This window comes from Brachionichthys hirsutus, chromosome 16, assembly GCF_040956055.1.
Source record: "Brachionichthys hirsutus isolate HB-005 chromosome 16, CSIRO-AGI_Bhir_v1, whole genome shotgun sequence".
Lineage (NCBI taxonomy): Eukaryota > Metazoa > Chordata > Actinopteri > Lophiiformes > Brachionichthyidae > Brachionichthys > Brachionichthys hirsutus.
Genome location: NC_090912.1, coordinates 6,731,084 through 6,751,696, shown reverse-complemented (window position 1 = coordinate 6,751,696; position 20,613 = coordinate 6,731,084). Strand labels below are relative to the sequence as shown.

Below are 20,613 nucleotides of genomic sequence, written 5' to 3'. Positions count from 1 at the left end.
AAGGAAGCCAAACTCATTAGTGCGGCTAACCTAATGATCTTTGCTTCACAGCGCGTGGGCTGCTTTTTATTTTGACAGTTCTCCTATCAATTCATAATTTGTCCAACTTCCGATACTGTTTCACAAAGTCTGTTTGCTACAGGCATTTGTCTGAATGTGGGTCCTGAATGTTAGCTGCTGATTAGTTTGGTTAATCGGTTTAAGTGAGTCAAATTTGAGCATGCATGTTTTTACGGTCCCACAGAGCAGCCTCAGCCAGAGTTTAAAAACACATGTCATGTTAGGAAAAGACAAGAAATTAGCTGTTTTTGTATCAGGACCCTGAAAAAGACACCCAGAAAACTCAGGCATGGTTTTGCTATTTATTTGAAAAACACTCACAGCTGCTTGGAGACTTTCAGAAAACATTCATTTTCTAGAGTCTGTGTTTTAAGATTTGCACTGTCAGCACAACAATAACAACGCATCTTCAAGAATGCGTCTTGAATCCAACGCTACATGTGTTGGTTGAGGGGATAAGAAATAATGTCGTCTTTTCGTCATGCTAAGAAAACTGTCTGTAGCTTTTGAATCTTTTGCCCCCACCTTCTTTCTCCTGTCGTCATCACTCTGTCTCATGCTCGTTCGCCCTTTCCCAATGAGCCCCTGGCATCCCAATCTCCAATCTGACTTTATCCTCAGCCCACATCAAAGCCACGGGAGGGAGTGAGCCGTCTCTTCTGCAGCCGTGTCATCCTCGCTCTCTTTCTCGCTCTCTACCCCTCTTTTGCGTCGTTCCATCACCTTCTCTTGCTCAGGCTTTCATGTTGCAGAAAGTACTTCAAAAGAAGTTTCTTAACTCCCGTTTTCATCCTTCCATCTTTTCTCTCATCATCTCCTCTCTCTTTGTCTGCAGATGGTGTTATATCTAAATGGATTATCTGCATCACTCTCTTCTCTCTCTGTCTTTCTCGCATTTCAAAATCAAGCAGCCCACTTAGATGGCACTTAAAGGAAAGAGTCTGCCCTATTTTTGTAAAAAAAACAAAATCTCCAGAGCTGTTGCGTGCATAGTTCAAAGCAGGCGGCACCATTTTAAAGGGATTAATCAAAAGACGTTTAGCATTTTCATGCTGCGACATTACACACATCATAGCTTGTATACAGAGGATTTCTGTAAATCACATTCCAATTGTTTGGAATTTCGTCACCTCGGCAGCAAGCATGAAAGGTATCGAGCTTTAAATGGAGCTGAGTTCGGATAAATAGCTCAAATATTGTCAGATCCAATTTGGCTGGAAAAACACCAAAGTTTGAAGAAGCCGCAGCTTTCTTGTTTGTAGCTTCGTATTTTATGTCGGTGTATATTATTGTCTTTTACTTCAGTCCACAGCCTGAACTGGTTTTCTTGCAAATTTCAAGTATTGACGATCGACAGATAATACAAATTTAATATTAATTGCACAGATGTGCTTTGATGAATAGCTAAATATATGGATGAACTGTTATAACAATATTATTTCTATCACATGTGATATAAGGAACACCCCCCCCCCACACACACACACACGATGGAAGTTCATTAATTTGACAATAAAAGGAAAATGTTACAGCAGCATCACTCTTCTGCAGATGCATGTACCCTTATCTTTCCATTATGCATTCATTAACTAGTCCAATGAAAAAAGCAAAAAGCAAAAATTTTTTTTTATTTATTATCAGATTTGAAGTAGGAGATTATGTGTAGTTGAAGTGTTCCAGGTAGTAAACCCGGTCTCAGTGGTTTTAATATTAAACTTGTTTGATGTCCTTGTGCTTCCAGATGGAGAAGGTAGAGGAGGATCTGATCCGCTCCAAGTCCCTCAGGGAGAACCAGGCCAGAGAATTCTTACAGCAACTTGATGAACTCAGACAGAAATATGAACAGCAGGTCTGTGTTAGTTTGTTACTACCTGTCTACCTGTATCTGCATGAATATGATTTAGTTTCTTTATCATTATGGTCATGATGTTGCCATTGGACAACCTCTCTTGCCTCATTCATCATCATCATCACATCATAATCTTTTTTTTATTATCATCAGTGAACACTTGGCCCTCTGGATTCTTGGATTTGACATCCATTTGGAATAGTCTTGTTATTACTCCCCATCTGCTCCATATGATTAATCTCTCATGATAACTGACACACTTTGGATTCACCTTGGAATGCGGCACAATAAATTCCTTCAATGTTGCCAATTGAAAATGAATGCAATCTGCATAGCAGATGCAGCCGTCCCATAATCATCTGATCTCTGTCAGTCTTCTTTGATTGAGAGTCTAGGAATTATTATTTTTAAATCTGGCTTGCTGATGGGATGGCCTTTCTTATAGGGCATCGGATTAAATGTAATGACAGAAGCAGATATGATCGCTGCTGCTGGCCAGTCTAACTGGGAGGCAGGCAGGGCACCAACCTCGAGTCCTGTGATTGCGATTTTTATAATTACAAATGGAGCTGAATATTTACGAGACAATTGTTACAATTTGGGTTCATTGCCATGCTCATGCTAATAATGGCAGATAATTGTAATTCAAGGTTATCAGTAACATATCCCTTAATTTCCATTGAAAATCAAACGGTTCTAAACTTTAATTCTTCCTGTAACATGTGTGTGTTTCATTCATGAACCATCAGACGAGCATTCAACCTCAAGGATAATATGTATTTTAACACCCATTTCAAGCCCAAATGGAGATTTACACTGTGTGTAATGTTCTTAAGCCAGTGTTTATTGTCGAGGAGAGAAAGGGATCTCTATTATTATTATTGATTTGTGCCTTGGCTGAACATTTTGGTTTGTAACTAAAATGCCATTTATTGAGAAAAGAGTTCAACTTTTCCATTTAAATCTTTTGAATGACTTAAATGGAATTTGTAATGTCTTCACTGCATTAAAATGCCTTTAAAATATCCTGCACAAACATGTTTGGAAGGGAAAAGTGACATATTCCCCTTTTTAATTCTTCCGGAACGAATAGTCTGTCGTAGAGCACAGACGGTGCCTTTTAAACGGTGTTTCTTTAAACACATCGTCTGTCTATCCTAACGGTATTTCCATCCCTCTGTAATAGCCCCCACTCTGGATTTTATCAATGCCTTCCTCAGTGCATTGTTCTAAGGAATCTTATATTCCATTTCATCTGGAAAACAGACATGTTATAAAAGTGTTTCAGAAAATATTCAAGTGACAATTATCTGCTAATACAGTGGGGATGGCGGGGGTGCAGTTGACAGTTGAAGCCAACTACACAGGGTTAGCATCGCATCAGGACGGCTTTTGTCTTGAAGATAAAAAACATAGAAAGATGAAGGGCCTGTCTTGATGATGTTGACACGAGTGCTGCTGACATTAGCTACGCAGAGAGCGTAGAGGAAGAAATGGGACCGTGTGCACAGGAAGACGGCTGATTATTCACGAGGTACTGCCATTTTACATCATGTAAACGGTGTTTGTGCACACAAATATGATCACAAGTACTTTGTGTGCACCCGTCCTCCCATGCCTGCACGTGCATGTGCATTATATCTCCAATCCAGAGAGATTGGCGCCACAAGATTGCTCACAGAGTCACCCAAGGGCAGCGTCAATCGGACTTTAAAGGGGCTCTATGTACGAAGGAGCTGTTTTCCTGGCAGCAGCACGTTATCGTGTCCAGACAAAGTTCTCTTTATGGTATTGGGTTAATGTATTGAAGGTTAAACGGCTGACAGAGTTAATGGTGACCTTCACAGCGTCACACTTCCGATGCTAGATTGGGAGTATAAATAAGAAAATGGCATGCTAATGTGTGGAGATACTGTGCGCAGACTAACGTGTACTTCAACATCTTCAAAGACTACAACGAGGAATAAGGGCCCTTCCCTCCCTTCTTCCATTCCATCACCTCCCCACCCCCAACCCAGACCGAAAGAAGACCATTTCTTCTGTCCTGTCTTATTGTGAGCAGAAAGCACACAACCAGGCTAGGCTGCATGGAGTCACGCTGTGTTGAAACAACCCACCCTCTCCATCTCTATGGAACCAGGCTGTGCTATAACCAGCTCAGTCTTTCCTCATTAAACATCAAGCCGGTCTCCTTTAAGAGCCCCAGCACCCAGCATCCTCTGCTGCACACTGTGATGTCACAACCAGGATCCATGCTGGGTCTGTTCCTGTCATCTCCTCTCCTCTTTAGATGTCTTCTCATAATGGATCTATATTGCCCATATTTATATTTTCATTTTGCTTCAGATCCACTCTTTGCTGCAAAACCGCCATGGCCCAGAGACTAAACGGGAGTGAACAGTAAGCTGCGCTGTCCTCGCCCCGTTTTTGTTACCGCGTGTCCTGATGTCCTGCTGAGAGTTCATAGCAAATGCTTGCTTATTGATCTGCTGTATACATCTGACTCCCCCTGTGGGACAACATATTCTGGCAATGGATCTGACTTGCATCTATTTTGTCTTTGAATGCAAAATGAAGATGGTGCCAGTATGTCTGTCTCTGGTACAACAACATCAGCATGTCCAGTAAAAGCAAGTGGAAGATGCGATTATCCTGCTGTAATTTAGCCAGTTCCTTTCTTCTGAGGGCATTTAGCAAAGCTTGGCTGCCAGAATTAAGTGTCTCTTGTATTCCGATGGGGAACGGAATCCGGCTTCCTGCAGATAGCGCCTCCTCCGTCACCTACCCCTGAATAGCTTGCAGCATCCATCGTTGGGGTCGTGGATGGAGCCGGCGTAGGGGCTGTGGATGTCCTCACTTCTCTGACAGGCAAGGTTGGGTGCCGTTAAGGACTATGTGCAGGGGATTAGTTTCAAAACAGGGAGACAAATGGGCCCCAGGCCCCTGCTGTCCTTTCTCAGCTCTGGTTGGAGCAGCACGGCGGGATGGTGTGTGGGGGGGGGTCACACGTCCACCCCGTTCTCCGCCCCTGCCATGGGAGAGTGGAAACGGGCTCCTCTCTCAGCAGGTGACTTCGTGGCCGCATTCATCCTGGACGACAGACTAGCTACAGATGACCGGATAAATAAGCCTGAAAAATAGGAGCGGTCCATTTCAAATGTGTTTTTTTTTTTTGCTTCTACTGTGTGTTCAGTTGCTTTGCCTTACGAGCTTCCATACCCTTTACTCGCAGTACAGCTCTCAATAATGTCAGCAACATGTCAGATAATGGCACTATCAATAGTCATTTAGCATTGTCTCAGATTCTGCTTCCTCCCTCTCCATTTCTTTTTTTTTTTCTTCTGATTTTGGGGTAATAATGAGGTACATAGTCGATGCCTAAGCCGATTTTCGCATGCTGTCAGGCGCATAGCATGGGGCATTGGTAGCCAGCCAGATGGCCAACCCCTGCCAGCTTGCAGGGATAGCCCAAGCTAACTGCTCTTTTGTATGGCGATAGCAAAATAGGGCGAGGGGGGACAGGTTTGAAGAGAAAGAGGAGTTGGCTGCATATTGGTGGGAGGGCGGCGGAGGAAACCAGACGTAAACACCTCACATTGTGTTGTGCTCTTAGAATGTTTGGAAGCAGATAAACTTTTCTTGTACCCCCCCCCTCCCCAATCTTTCCGTCTCCTAATTTCGCCAAAGCAGTTAGACCCATGGGTGTTGCAGGTGGAGATAAAGGGGTAGCTGGAACAGGGTGAGGAAAGGTTGAGTGGATTGCTGGAAGTTGTCATGACGACAGGTTTGCTCTGAGTGTATGTTGCTGATGAAGTCTCTCTTTGCCTGCTTGTCCAATCAGATGGCTGAGCAGCGCATGCAGCACGAGCAGGAGAGGACGCGGCAACAGCAGCGGCACAGTGCGGAAAAGGACAGCCTGGTCCAGGAACGCCAACAGGAGGCGAGCAGCCTGGAGAAGCAGGCCAGGGCCACCCTGCAGCAGCACCAACAGCACACCCAGGAGTGGAGGAAGCGGGATGCACAGGTAGGAGGTCTCCACCGATCGCTGGTCGTCCACACACAAGCCGACCCACCGCTCTCTGCTGGACAACCATTTTGTGTTTTTTTTCCCCACTGATGGTTTCCAGGGGTTTCAAAAGCTCAGCGGGTTAAAGATACTTTTTTTTTACTTGAACAGTACCAATATTGTTGCAAATAATGTTATGGGTCGCTGTGTATTTAGCGCGCGCGCGCAATGAATTTAAATTATTACCGGAATTAAAACAAACTTTATTTCCATAAGAATAATGACGCCGACAAAGAGTTAAATGAACCCCCAAAAAGTTCACGCCGTGGAAACTTCTTGCATTATTCTGATGTTTTTCAGATAATTCTTTTTTTTTTTTTTTTTACCGCAGCAGGGGACTCCCTGTAGAAAAGTAAAGGCTTGAAATCCAAAAACCACAGGTAGCCGGATGAAGAAGGGGGAAATCTGTTCTACGGATCGCCAAGCTTTCATTAAAAAAAAAAAAATGGATTGGAGTTCTCTTTTCTTTTCTTCTCCGCTGTATGGCTGTAGACTAGCATCAAGCGCCCTGTACTCCCACCGAACTATCTGAATGACATTCTCTTCTCACCGCGGGTAGCCATCAGGAAACGGCAGCCACTCTTTTAATTCAGCGTTGACGGCCACATCGGGTCGATATCTCCCTGACACTTTGGGTCTATTCACTAGCAGTTTAGGCAAACTCGCAGCAGGTCTCCATCTTATAGCCCGCTCTCTGTCCTTAGCTCTCTCCAGCCTGGGCTGGCTTGGCGCTCTGTGGGACGCCATTTGACAAACCAGCTCCCAACTGGGACTGGTTTGTGTTTGACTGTATGGCTTTCTGATGAAATGGACGTTGTCAGCATGTAGAGAATTGAGTGTTTCATGTAAGATCTATGTAGGATATTCACAATTGATCCTTTTGTTTCCATCTTGATATTTTTTGTACACGATAACGGTTTTAGCTGTGAACAATCAAAAAACTTTGGAAGTTAAAAAATAAAAAAAAGCGCTCTGCTTTCTCAACTCAAATGTGAAAGTATTTTTGTGACTCGCAATGTGCGTGAATCAACGAGGCAATGATTTATTTAAAAAAGAAACTGTAAACTGCATAACGTAACGTCTTTCCACTCTGATTCTCTTTTAATTTTTCTACGAAATGCTTTTCCCAGCACTGGTGGCGCGAGCCCGCGTGTTTGGTTTTCTGCAGCTGACGGCACAACCGGACTTTTCTGCTCTAACGTGTCAAAATGAGGTTGTAGTGCTGACAAATCGAGATGAGAAGGAAAGCAAGCTCGTCTCGTATTTTCAGTTCCCATCCAGTCGTGCAGCATCTTGAGTAGCGATTGCACGCCCTCCTGAAGTCAGACGCTACAGTGGCAGAACACTCGGGCCTTTGGTTTGATTTCCTGATGTGTCGGTGAAACGACAAGAAGCTGGCACACCAGCAGCATGGATGCATTAAATATGAGATGTTTTTTTTTTACATTGATCAGAACCAATTATTGCTAAAAACTTGTTTTGTCACGTGGCTGTAAAAGCTGTGACTCTACGAAGTGAACTTCTAACAGCAGAAACTCCTGCTCTAAGGTTTGCTCTCCAGCTCCTTGTCCTCCTTCACTTCCCTCGCGTCTCCGAGGTTTCCACCAATTCTTTTCCAGCTCCGTGAAATAACACGCTGCCACCACATGGGTCAGATAGGCGAAAATATTATCAAGAGATGTCAGTAACAGACAATCCAAATATATGCCTGCTGTGGTTATTGAACCCAGGCCTCATTATTTCTGCCTCTCTCCGTCTCACACTTTCGCTCGGTCTTCCTGGAATCAGTCGAAGGACGGTCGCAGCTTGGAAGTTGGCAAACAGAGCAGAAAATGTCAGCCACACACTCGAATGATGAGTAATACCCTTTCATCGCCTTGATGTGGTGGGACATTAATAAATAGAATTCCTGACTTCTGCCTTGTGTTTGAGAAGGAGAGCCAATGAGTCGGAGCAGCTGTTGGAGGGGAAAACGAAAACACTCGCACAGGGACACATTGTCCTCATCCCACAAGTCTGTTGTCCAAGAAGCGCTGGCTTTCACCCGTCACGTAGCCGTCACACATTATAAATGCAAGAGGACACATCTGCTGTGAACATGGGATTGTCTTTTGTGTTTAAGATTTCTGAGCCGTCCAGCATTTGTCAGCATTCACGCGTCGAGTTATCGTTCGTCTTCATTGGCTGCGACATTACTAATGAAAGAATCAGAACTAAGATGTCGGATTCAAGGCCTATGAGGGGATTTACTCGGGAAAAGTTCCAGCCTCATAGGCATGAAAGTTGCTCTTGAATGAAAGGGGCTGTATGTCCAGGATGATGGGATGGCTTGCTCGTAAAAAAAAATGTTTGTTCACATCTAGTTCTGTCTTGTGGACTGTTTTGCTTGATGCATCCCCAGTTTACCCAGTAACACACCCAAATCCTGATATAGTGGTTCTTTTTATAATTTTCTTCAAGCCATTTTGTGGGGAGAATTGTATTGTGGGGGGGCACACCATTCATAAAGTATTAAATATTAAATCCATAATTCATATAGCACAGGATAAATACTCAACTTTGAACCTGTATGCTAAATTAATGTTCATCCTAAATCATTTCTGGAGAATGATGTTCTTTTTTTTTTTTTTTCTATATTGTGAAACAATTTCTCAAGCATCCGTAGGAGTTTGAATTAAAGTAAACGGCCATCATTATGCAAACCCATCCTCCCCTTACTTTGAAATGCATATTCCGTCTGAATTTCTAATAGCATGGGAGCAACCTCTTTTTTTTCCTGGCTGTGACAGAAAAAAATAACGATGCTGTCAATTGTTCCAAGCTTTCAATCCCGAGTACATGATTAAAAGGAATCAAATGAAGAGGATGATGAGGGACTGAGTCCAGGATTCCCGAGGAGAACAATGCAGACAGCTAGACCAGTTGTTGTCATTTACCGACTGATCGGCCATTCAGATCTGGTATCTTCAAGTGCGTCTTCTCTTATTACCAGTAGGTGTTATCCCACTAATCTGACTTGTGTCTGCAGTGCTTTTCCTAAACATGTCTTATTATATCGTCAAGGCTTAGCTGTTTCCTTTAGTTTTCCACATTCAAAGTGATTGTGTTATTGTGTTATAACGTGACGTCTTTCAAACCATGCAGTGCATCAATCGGATTTTAAACACAAGTATATTATTTGTCTTTTTGTCACTTGATTTCACGGGCTTTACTGGCGATAGACGGCATTCTGCTTTGCCTTATCATCAGAACATAAATGTTGAATATACATGCAATGGCTTTTATTTCATTCCACCATCTGTGTTTAATTTTTTTTCCCCATAAGTCTCATTTTCAGTATGCAAGCCTGTCTGCCACATGGTACCAAGGATATCAGTCAAATGAAACCTTGATTTATGGAACACTGTCTGCTTTTCATGTTTCTTTTATCAATCAAGTGAACAAACATCCATTGATACACATAAAAGACATTTATATTATGTAGCTTGTACTGGATATAAATATATGTGCTTTTATACATGCATTTCTCTTTGCAGCCGACTCCACCCTGACACGATCCCATTCTGATGGGTTTTCTTGGTTATGGAAAACGATACACAAACCATTATTACCCTGCATAAAATAGACGTTTTTCACTTTTTCTCTTCCGTGATCATGTTTCGCTTCTTGCATTTCTTTCTAAGGTGGAAGACGCTCCAGCTGTCTGATTGCAGATCCAGCAGTTTAGCGCTCTGTTTATTTTGCTGGCACATTGTTGCGTTATAGTCACAGAATAAAATGTTTTCTCTTTTTATCCTGTCATTCTGTTAACATGGTGTAACAATTCCCTCGGCTTTAATTTTTGTCGGAATGCTTCAAGATGTGTATATTATGACATGGTGTAATTTCTTTTTGTACATTTTAGTTTGCGTTTACACCGGACCTTGCATATATTTGCCATGTAGATCCAGGAGGGGAAGGACTGGAATGGTTGCATATTTCACTGTGAAGTACGCATTTGTGTTCTGTTGAAGTTTCAAAACACTTCATGTGTCATATGCTGTTGACTAATTTTGACTCTGTTCCTTTTACGTCTGGATGTGAACTGTGGCAGCAAAGTCATCTTGCACAATACTCGGGCTTTGCCCACACTGAATACAGCTCTTTTGTAGAATTGTAGTAATTACACCTGCATGAAAAGGATATGCCTGCTTGCCATTCAATTATATATAAAGCTTTTTTGCAATGGAAAACATGTATTTATTCTTGTTTTATTACACATTTAATGTGTAATAAATGTGAGCTACTGTTTTCTATGAATATTGAAACATACCAGTCTAATAAATCCATATGTTAGACTCAACTAACTGATGTCATTCCCTCCAGATCTTTTGTTTTATAGCTTTTCATTTGTCATATAAATCAAATCAACCATTATTTATTACACAAGTTGATGTTTTCCCCTCAAACAGTTCTGTTATCAGCGCATGTTTGTGTTCATGATTCGGCATTAAAAAAAAAAAGTGTTGCGATACAGTTTTCAAGGACAGAAGAGTGTGGGTTAAACTATCAGAAACTCCTCAGGCAGAAATCTGCATTTGGCTTAGCGTTATTTCTATCAACGGTCGAGCAGCGTGGCATTCTATTCAGCTCAGCTCCGTTTTTTTGTCTTCTTAGGTGGCACTATTTGACCTTTTGGTCACCATGAGCGGCTTCATCACCGAGCTCCACGTCAGCGTGGCAACATGTGTTCCGTTGTGCGTCGCTTGCTTCCAGAGGGAACGCGCTCTTATTGGCCTCGTAGGTTTTGTGTCTTTGCCAACGCCACTGTTCCAAAAGATTATACTCAAACTTATTAAAATATTTTTATTGTATTTTTTTAGAAGCCAGATCATCTGCATTCATTTATGGAGAGAATTATGTATTAGACTCTTCTGGGCCTCTGATCTAATAGACATTCGCTCTCGAGGCACAAGCAGAGCAGTGTGACATTGTGTTGAGTGGGAGAAGAGTGGAACAAAGAAGATTTGTGCAATTGACTTCATTTCAATCTGAAATGTGCTGCATTGGATTTGACAATGAACATGACTGTCAGCCAGACCATGCCTTTCTGTTTGTTTATGTATATGTGAGCGTGTCATCAGGTTTTTTTTCTCCATACCTGTAGAACCTTTAGAAAGGGTGGATCCTGCAGGCGATCAGTTGTCAGTATAGTTACCAAAGTTTACTGATAAATGTAACGCGTTGCGTTCCTTATAACAGTGAAGTAGCTGAGTGATATTAATTAATTTGACAGACTATCAGACCAGACTTATTTTTTGTGGGGGTTCTGCTTATTACCAATTCCTTCTATGTGGCGTTGGATCTCACTGGCAGCACTTTTAAAGGGCTCTTCTGGGCAAAGCTGAGGCTGAGCAGTTAAAAAAAAAAAGGGGTCACGAGAGAGTCAATCCATGGCAGCAGCCCACACAAATATCCACAGGGAAAAAAGGATATTTTAGCATGTTTGAGAAACTTTCCTGCACTTTCTTAGTGCAACTGTAGAACCGCTGCTTCACACCTCCATCTGAACTCTTCATAGCTATCAATATACTGTGCATCTCTGAAAAATGAAGGGTGTAATCTGAGAATATCTTTTTCAATATTTCCACTTTGCCAGACACATATTTATTTATTTATACTCTTCTTCTCTTTGTGACTTTCGTCGGTGATCTTGTCTTAGCCTGTGACGGTTGCCAGTCTGTTTAGTGTATAAATGAATGAGTAAGAATTAGGGATATGGGATGAACGAGATTCAATACATTTAGATTTCATCCATCTGGAGGGATGAGATGCACAACAACATGGACAAACATCATCACATGATATTTAGAATTTTTTTGATCTTCCCTATCTGCAATATTCTTCTAACAATCCCTGAAATCTTAATGCCACATGATACGGACATTACTTTGTAATATTACACAGCTGAATTCACTGTACATCTCTGTATCTGTCTCTTTCTAGAGGATTTCAGATTTGGACGCCCAGCTGTCAAGTCTCCGAGAGGAACTCCAAAGTGTCCATGTGCAGCATAAACAACAGTTCACTGAGATTGCAGTGCTTCGGGAGGAGGAAAAACAAAGAGCGTTCCTGGAGAAAGAAGTATCCCTGGACCGGCTCCGATCTGACATGGAGCGCATTCGCAGCAACCTGGAGAGAAGCCACCAACAGGAGAGGGATGCTGCACAAGAAAAGGTGGGTGAAGAACAAGAAACAAAGGTGATTAGTTTCCAGTAGAACGCTGTGTCCACTATTTCAAAATGTCCCTATCAAATAAATGCACAACGTGGTACGAATGCTTCAGGCTCCAGAAACAAATTCAGCCTGTTTGACAGCTACAAAATGTATTTCTGAAAAAGACAAGCTTTCTACGAATGTTCTCACTGCCTAACAACAGCGCCTGGTATTGTGAAGCCATTTAAATGTACCGGAGGCAGAGCCTATGTCTTCCTTTCCTTCTTTTTGTCTCATATTTTCTACCCAAATCACCACAGAAATTGAAGCCATGGTTGGGGAAATCACTCCTAATCTTGTGCTGGTCTAGCAGGAAGCTGACCTACGGTGGTGTTGATCAGAACCTAATCCCTCGGCTGGGCCCATCAAAGAGAGCATTTTTCATTGGACGCCATCTTGCGCCAGCTGCGTAGCATTAGCCCTGGAATGTGGGGACCTCCAAAGCACCCAAACAGCCATTTTGGCTCCATATGGCACACAGAACCAGGGGTACTAAAAAGAGAGAGAACCAGGGAAAACATCTTATTACAGGGTAATCCTCATTTGAAGAAATCCTGCTGGTTCCTATCAGCCTTTTTTTTTCCTTTTTGGATATGTGAAATCTGTTTTGCAGCTCATTCTTACACTTTTTAATTTCAGTCTATTTGTTGGAGGCCTGCAATTTTCAGGTACCGGTAATCTGAAATGAACTTAAAGCAGTGAGCCGGATTGGATGACCGATAGCACCATGAAGATGTGATGGTTTCTCTTTTTATGAAAGAGATTAATGATTTCCTCCATCCTTTTTGGTCAGCTGAAAGTGCAACCTTCTTCTTGAAAAAAAAAAAAAAACTCACCAAAGGTTGAACATCTTGCTTTTGGCCCTTTTTTCTACTTTCTAATCTGTCTCCAAGTTTGACCTCGGAGTGAGACGTTTCACAACTTCATGGCACCCTGTCTTATTTCACGTGGGATTGAAGTCAGTCATTTCTCACATCCATATTGACTTTTTTCGCCCCCTATTTTGTAAGCTAAAAAAATTCTCTCTCTCTTTTGATGCAGAGAGAAATGCTGTCCTCTGCAGTCCACCATGCTCTTGGAAGCAGATCCCGCGCTGGCTAACTTTTTTCCTTTTTGCCAGATCTTTGAAGAAAGAAAAAAAAAAAAGCCAGAAAAATCCATTAAATCCATGAATGGATTCACATCAAAGACATACATGTTTAAGTAGGGACCGAGAGAGATACAGGGGTATGTGGGGATGTTTTGGAAGTACATGGTCAAAGCTGTTGGGATGAAATCATGAGAAACAGAATATCAGAGGAGATGAGATCAGATAGCAAGATATAGTTCCAAAAAAAAAAGGGACAGAGAGAAGGAAAAGTGGTGAGTGAGTCGATGTTTCAGTCTGGTTGCCATTGAAGTTTATCTTTTTGAATGGGGGTGGGGTCGTGAAACTGAGTGCACACAACCCCAGACCTCCCAATCTCCATTCTCCACTGAGGAGCCTGGGAAACAGCCTCTGAGCCAGATAAAGACGTCTCATCTCTGGACTACAGTAATAACGAATCCTGGCTCTCACCCACACCTCTGCCTCCATATCTGACTTTCTTGTTCTCCTCCACACCCGCACCACCCACCTCTCTCTGCCCCCAACCAACCCCTTCCTGCTTTCAATCCATGCCAAAACCCAGCTGAACATTAGTGCTTTCTAAAAACAGTCAGCCTCGCTAGAAATCAGGGATGGACTTATAATGTGGGAGGTTGATTCCATTCTACATTGCACACGCCTATTAGGATTTCTAGTGTTTAAAACAAAGGGCATAGCTGCAATTATTATTTAATCTTTGTGGTAGTTGTATAAACGCCATCCTTATTTAGTAGAGAAAATGTCTCTTTGTTGCCTGTCTTGACCTCACACAGATGTGTCCACATTCCCGACTACAGATCTGAGATACTCTGAGACAAAATATTAAAAGTGAAAAATGTCTGGATCCTTCAATTCGTATTTTCTCTTACTCTGTGAACCGCTAGAAAAGATTAGATGTGTACATTTTGTCAGATATGTTTGTGCGTGCGTGTGTGTGTGTGTGTGTGTGTGCGTGCGTGCGTGCGTGTGCGTGCCATACACATACACATGTGCCTGCCAACTTTTTACTTCAGATCAAAGGTACAGGACATTTCATCAAACACTAACCGAGTATGACAAAACCACCTAGAGGCAAACGTCAGCCAATAAGAAAGCAGCACAGGAGCCAATCCCTACTCCCGTGTCACCAGGTGTCCTCTGGCCACGCACACGTGACTTGCTTGACACGAAAGGCACTAGTAACTTTCTTTCACCGACATGCTTACTCCTCACGCCAAAAAGGAGCGAGCATCAGAAAGCTGAGCGGGGAAAGTTTCCGTCTTGCAGTTGGTCTCTTCTTACTCCTTGTAGGGAGATTTATTTTGGTTTCAATGAGGAGGTGAAGTCTAGACACCTTCAAAAAAAAAAATGTGGCACGCTTTAAAATTTAGGTAAGCTTAGTAAGCGTAGCTGGCGCTTTCCTGTGTTACTGTCCAATAAAAATGTCATGACTCATGACGCTGCAGCTGTGTAAGGCCTTCAGAGGTACAGCCGTTTGTGTTTGACCACCGGTCAGACTGGAGTTAACTTTAATATCACTGAGCACTGTTGAACTCACCTATTGTGACTGGCCTCCAGCTGGCTTTTTATCTGAATAGAGATGCATCTACTTTCACTTTTATTTTCAGGTTGTCATCCTCATATGCTGTTTACGGTAATCTCATTTGAATAATAATATTTACAGCTATGAACTTAATAACCGATCATCCATGGCATCTCTGTTGCAAGACATTGTAATTGGCGCAAGAACGGCTCTACAGTCAGTGATGATGCAGGATAAATGGAGGGAAATGTCAAACCATTTCATCAATCCAGTCACGCTCCCTTCCCTCCAGCCCTACGAAGATCAGCTTCCCAGAGTGCACCGTTCTCTTCCTCAGCCAGAAGATGGTGGTGCGAGGTTGTTGTTGTTGTTGATATTATAGCCATGGCTTGTTCTTCTCGCTTGCCCCTTGTCACCGCTGATTTATTAGGTTGGTCCTCTGCCATTTGGAGATACACCAAATCACATTATCCATTTGGTCATGGATTAGACGAGTCTGAGAGAAAGTGAGTCTGAGGGGTGATCAAAGAAGGCCCACATTCACCCCGCACCAACAGACTTACGGGTAGACAAAAGGCTGCTGGAAGCGGAGCCAAGCATCTCATTTTAGGGGATAAAGAGATCACGTTTAGGATGTTACGTGCGGGGCCTTCCCATTTATTTGACCTGTGTGTCTGAATCAGTGTCTGTCTGCCGTTGGCTTGTATTTACTGCATAGCTGCTGCACAAACAAACATTAAAGAGCCAGAGATCATGCTCTTGTGTTTGTGCATGAACATGTGTTATGTGTTTGTGTGCATGTACGCATGCCCAGACCAATCAGAGCGCCCCGTTTCCTCAGTGCGCCATCAGACCCAGCGGCAGAGGGAGAGAGAGAGAGAGAGAGAGAGAGAGTGAGTCACCCAACAGATGAAAGAGTCGAAGTAAAGGCCCCGCTGTCCCAAAAAAACATCACACGGCTCCCTTGCTCATATTTTGAAGTCATCTGAGAGGAGGGAGGGAAGCGACATACTTTCTCAATCGCATTAAAACATGGCGTCAGGCAGCTCCCATCTTGTAGCATGTTATAGATTACATTTTGGTTTGAAGTGGAGTTTTAAGTGGGACACCATGGGATTGATATTTTTTGGGGGGAGGGGGGGGTTAAGATTCTAATTCAATTTGGATTTATCCTATATGATTAATCGGAGCAGGAATGGAGGCGTAGTGAGACGGGAAGTGAGGTCAGCCAAGGAAAATAAGACAAATATCAGAGATCTATCAAAGTTCAACGACAAAGTATAAAAAACTGCCCTGATGTCTTAACTATCATCTCAATTCAATGTATTCTTCCGTGCAATGGTTCTTGCAAATAGCCATGGAAAAAGCATGAATGGAAACACGTTTTACGTTATTTATAGTCTGACCATAATATGTTAACACAAACAGCTTTTGATGACATCATCATTTATCTCAAACTAACTTTGTGTTGCGGGTCAGATGTGAAACAATGAATGCATGTAATTGGGTTTTCTCATGCCAAGAACTAAGCTGATTGCGTAATCACCAAACATTTGAAATGCTCTGTGTATTTTGATGTGTGTTTATCTGCGCGTGCCAGACTGTGAGCGCGTGCACGTGCCCATGATGCATTATTTCTGTGCTGTGTGTATGAAGCAGCGGCGGTGACAAGTGAGTAGCAGGGATTAAGAGAATGACTACTGACAGGCAGGGATGGCGAACTTGTGAAATGGAAATGAGGCCTCTTGTCATTACAGCGCCAGCTCGGTCTCTCGCGCGCTGATATGCAGGCAAGCGCAGCAAAGACGGCAATGATTACAGACGAACGAGCAAATGGCATCTCCCTCGCTCGGCAGATTGAACTCAAATTGTTGTGAGAGGCATGCGTCGTGAATAGAAGACTGTTTTGAATGCCTACAAATCCTACTGCCTCAAAAAACTGAAGGCTTCATGGAGAAATGATGGAGGAGGGGGAGCTTCTCTGTGAAATCAGTTTTTGTTTTTCAAGAAATTAAACGCCACGAATCAGCCCCTTAGTGTGCGATATGAGACGATGTGTGTGCGGGGAAACGGTCACATTAAAGCCGTCGCTGCCCCTCAAGCAGCGGTCCACAGTGTGTCCTTTCTGCTTGTAGAGTGACTTCATTCTTGCATCAGTGGTTTTCTATCTTGTCGGAGTTCAGCTTTCGGACAGAGTTGAAACCGTAATTGTTCCTTAGCAATGCGAGATGATTGGAAACATTTCGTAGAAAAATGCCATATGGAGGCAATATCCTGTCCAGGACTATCGGCCGCGCCGCACAGATTCTGCAAAGACTGGAAACAGACACACTCTGACTTAAAGCACACACACACAGGAGTTATCGTGTGTTGGCTGGATTACTCTATTGAGAAATGTTTACTTTCGTTTCTTCCTCTTTATCAAGGCTACAGCAGTCCAGTGGGACTGCACACCTTGAGCAAGTTTCATTTCCAAACAGCTATAAATCAAACCAAATGCGTTCGTGCTTGGCCTTCATGCAGCCTGTTTGTCCGTCGTCTGTGTTTGAATAAGTGTGACTAATGTCAATATCACTTCACTTAAGCTCGTGTGTGTGTGTGCGTGTGTGTGTGTGTGTGAGAGAGAGAGAAAGTTTTCACGCCGCTTTCTGCCCCTCCCCTCTATCCTTTTAAATATGCGCTGTATGTGTCTATGTGTGTGCGTCTGGCCTGGTTCCCACTGCAGATTATTAATTAAGTTCTGGTAAGCGGTGCATGCCTTGCCTTCAGATCCACTTCCACTCTCTTCAACGCGCGCACACACACTCACACACACACACTCAAGTACCCACTCACCCGCACAAACACACACACTTCAAAGCAGCCGCACTCCAGCTAGGATTAAGAGGCGATTGAAGAGCCTGATACAGCCTCAAAGTGCCTTCAGCACCGAAATGCCTTTGGCAGGGCACAGGTAGTCTCTTTTAAAATGCTCACACACACACATACACATATATAGCCAGGCTTTTAAATTAGCTCTGATTTCCCTTTGTGTTTCTGACAGTCCTGTTGGGCTTTTTTTCCTTATGTGTACTATCCATATCTTCATCTATTTCCACACATTTTGAATGTTTGTCCCGATGGTTCGCCTGTTTTATGCATAACGTTGGATAATGCTTTTTGCTAAATTCTCCTGAGCGGCTTTAGGTAAAAAGGATAGTCTAGCAAGCTCTTTATGTTGTCATGCAACCTCTGAGCCTGGCCGCATGTCAATCTGGCTATATGCTTTCCATAAATACACTCGCATGTGAGTCCAAATCAACTCCAGGATGGAGCACTCCAGCAGCAATAAAGGAAGACAGCAAAAGTATCAACTGTATTTAAAAAAAAACATAAAAAACATCAAACATCTTTTGTGCGATTAAGAAAGTGTTTTTAACACGGTGGAATAGGTTTTACCTTTTAAAATGCTTACTGAGCACTCAGAGGTTAAAATAAAGGATTAGAATAAAAACTCCGCTTCCTGGCAAATAGCGAGCAGTGATGCTACCTAGTCAGTGGATGATTTAACCATAGCAACCAGGGATGTCTACTCTTAACCATTGTAAATTGTTTAATCTGAAAAAATGCATTTACCTGTACTTCAGTTTATGATTTTTTTCTATGGTATTCTTTATACTGTATTTCCAAAAATGCAACGTTTTATAAAAAGACAAACATGGAAAGACTCCTCTTGCGCCTCCCCCCTCTCCCACACGTAGTTCTCTCTTGTCTTTTATGCGTCCTTCTTTGTCTAACCCTCTCTCATCAGCTGCTATCTGGCCCCCAGGAATGAGTGGGCTGGCACAGGAAGACAGGCCAGTATCCTTGGTGATGGCTGTGTATTCCCGTGGTGACAGGTGTGTCCGCTCAGATAGGATGGCGGTGTTTGTCGGGAAGTGTTTAGATTGGATGCAGAGGCCAAACACAGCTCAGGTGTTGATGGTTGCGAGGGTTGCGTTCAATGAAACCTTGTTTGTTAGTGAGTCGTCTGTCTTTCAGTGGCTGTCGGAACAAGAGAGTCAAGCCAGCTTGTGTTTGTCTGTGTGAGTGTGTGTGTGTGTGAGAGAGAGTGTGTGTTTTCTAATTTTCTTAATACACTTTGCATTTCAGAAGTGTTTGTAGTTAATTTTATGTTTCCCACTATCATTAGACAGAGCAATCAGAGCAAGTGTTAGACGTTGTTGTTGCGAGATACTAGTTGCTATGGTAGTGTAGTGGGTATAAAAATATGTTAAAAAAAACAATATAAACATGCGGATGCGCATTACTTTGTCCTTTCAGACATGTATTTAAAATCGTAAAGCATTAGCTTGCCTTTCCCGTTAACTTAGTCTTCCTTTTCACTGTGCGCTCAGGCTGCCATTGACATCCCATTGAATTCCAGCACTTCACACCCGATTATCTCACTCCACTGTTCAGGCTCTCATTGTAACTCTGGCATCACAGCACGGCTATCTTAACACAGGCGGATCTTGCATTAGACAGCCACCGTGTTTCCTTCCAGCTGGCGGGCTTCCCACAGAGCGACAACTGAAAACAAAGAGACAAACGCCATTCAGCAAATCCCCAACAACAGTCTCTATTCACGTCTATTCAGTCTCCGCCGTGTTGTGTCTCCCAGCTTCTCCCGATCATTTGTCTTTTTTTCCACCCTACAACTAATTGGCAGCAACATTTTAATTCCCCCCCAACTTGCCTGCCCCCCCTTCTTGTTAAGTGATGAATTGTTGGCAGAGGATCAGAGGGGGTGTGGTGCCCACTGTGCACCAGGCCCGTCACTACCTGCTGGCACATCTGAACACTGGGACTGGCTCTGAGCCAGGGGGGGGGGGGGGGGGTACAATACCAAGAGACAGAGGTCAACATGGGTGTGGGTGGAGAGGTGGGTGTGTACGGGATGGAGGGCAGCATTTGTACTTCCTAATAGAACGTTCAACTCTCTCTCTTTTTGTCTCCAGCCATCTGTCTGGATACGTCTTCATCACGCTCTCCTCTCTTCTTCTTGTTGCAGACCAACAGCAGGTGGAAGCAGATCGAGAAGGAATTCGGACAGAAGCTTGCCAAGTCTGCCCAGGTAATCGGTCTTCTCTTTCGTTTTACTCTCCCCTTGTTCCCCACAGACTCGATTTAAGATGGTACAAACACAGCGATGGGGGGGAGGTGAGAGAAGGACGTAACTCGTCTCCGCTGCCCATAAGTCCATACGCACGTTGCATATTAGACACTGGCTGGCAGAAGCACAACTCCACTGATGTTGCTCCACGTCTCCTCAAAGCGCCAGTAAATCAGTTCATTCTCGTTTAAAACCCACACGACTTGATTGGACTGCTGGTTTAAATACATTAAAATATAAAATATATTAAGTCTGATTTGTACCTGTGTGTTTAGTCATTTTATTGATAACTTCTGTCTTAAATGATTTGTAGTGCAACATAAGATTTTGCCCCTTTGATCACCATTTCTCGACTGCAACAGTAGATTCATGTGTTTATCCTTCAGTGGCAGACAGAAGTAATAGGAGGGCATGCCCTGGAAATGGCTTTGGTTTGAGAAGGAAAAACACAATTCAACAACAACTGTGCTAAAGAAGAGCTTATTATTCAACTCTCATGTTGACTTTACTATCAGAAATTCCCATATTAGTGAAAATACATCCCATATTAAGAATAAATCCACAGCAAGTGTTCTGTTGAAGTCCCTCGTCGCGTGTCCCC

At 43.0% G+C, this 20,613-nt stretch overlaps 1 protein-coding gene across 1 annotated transcript in view; it reads left to right on the top strand.

The window, feature by feature from the left end:
- The window catches only part of cep112 (centrosomal protein 112), a 75,436-nt gene that overhangs the window by 31,596 nt on the left and 23,227 nt on the right, over window positions 1-20,613 (top strand). Inside the window, exons 18-21 of the mRNA XM_068750058.1 lie at window positions 1,802-1,909; window positions 5,751-5,933; window positions 11,961-12,191; window positions 19,911-19,973. Coding sequence (XP_068606159.1) covers window positions 1,802-1,909; window positions 5,751-5,933; window positions 11,961-12,191; window positions 19,911-19,973 — 585 coding nt within the window. The remainder of the gene's footprint in view (window positions 1-1,801; window positions 1,910-5,750; window positions 5,934-11,960; window positions 12,192-19,910; window positions 19,974-20,613) is intronic.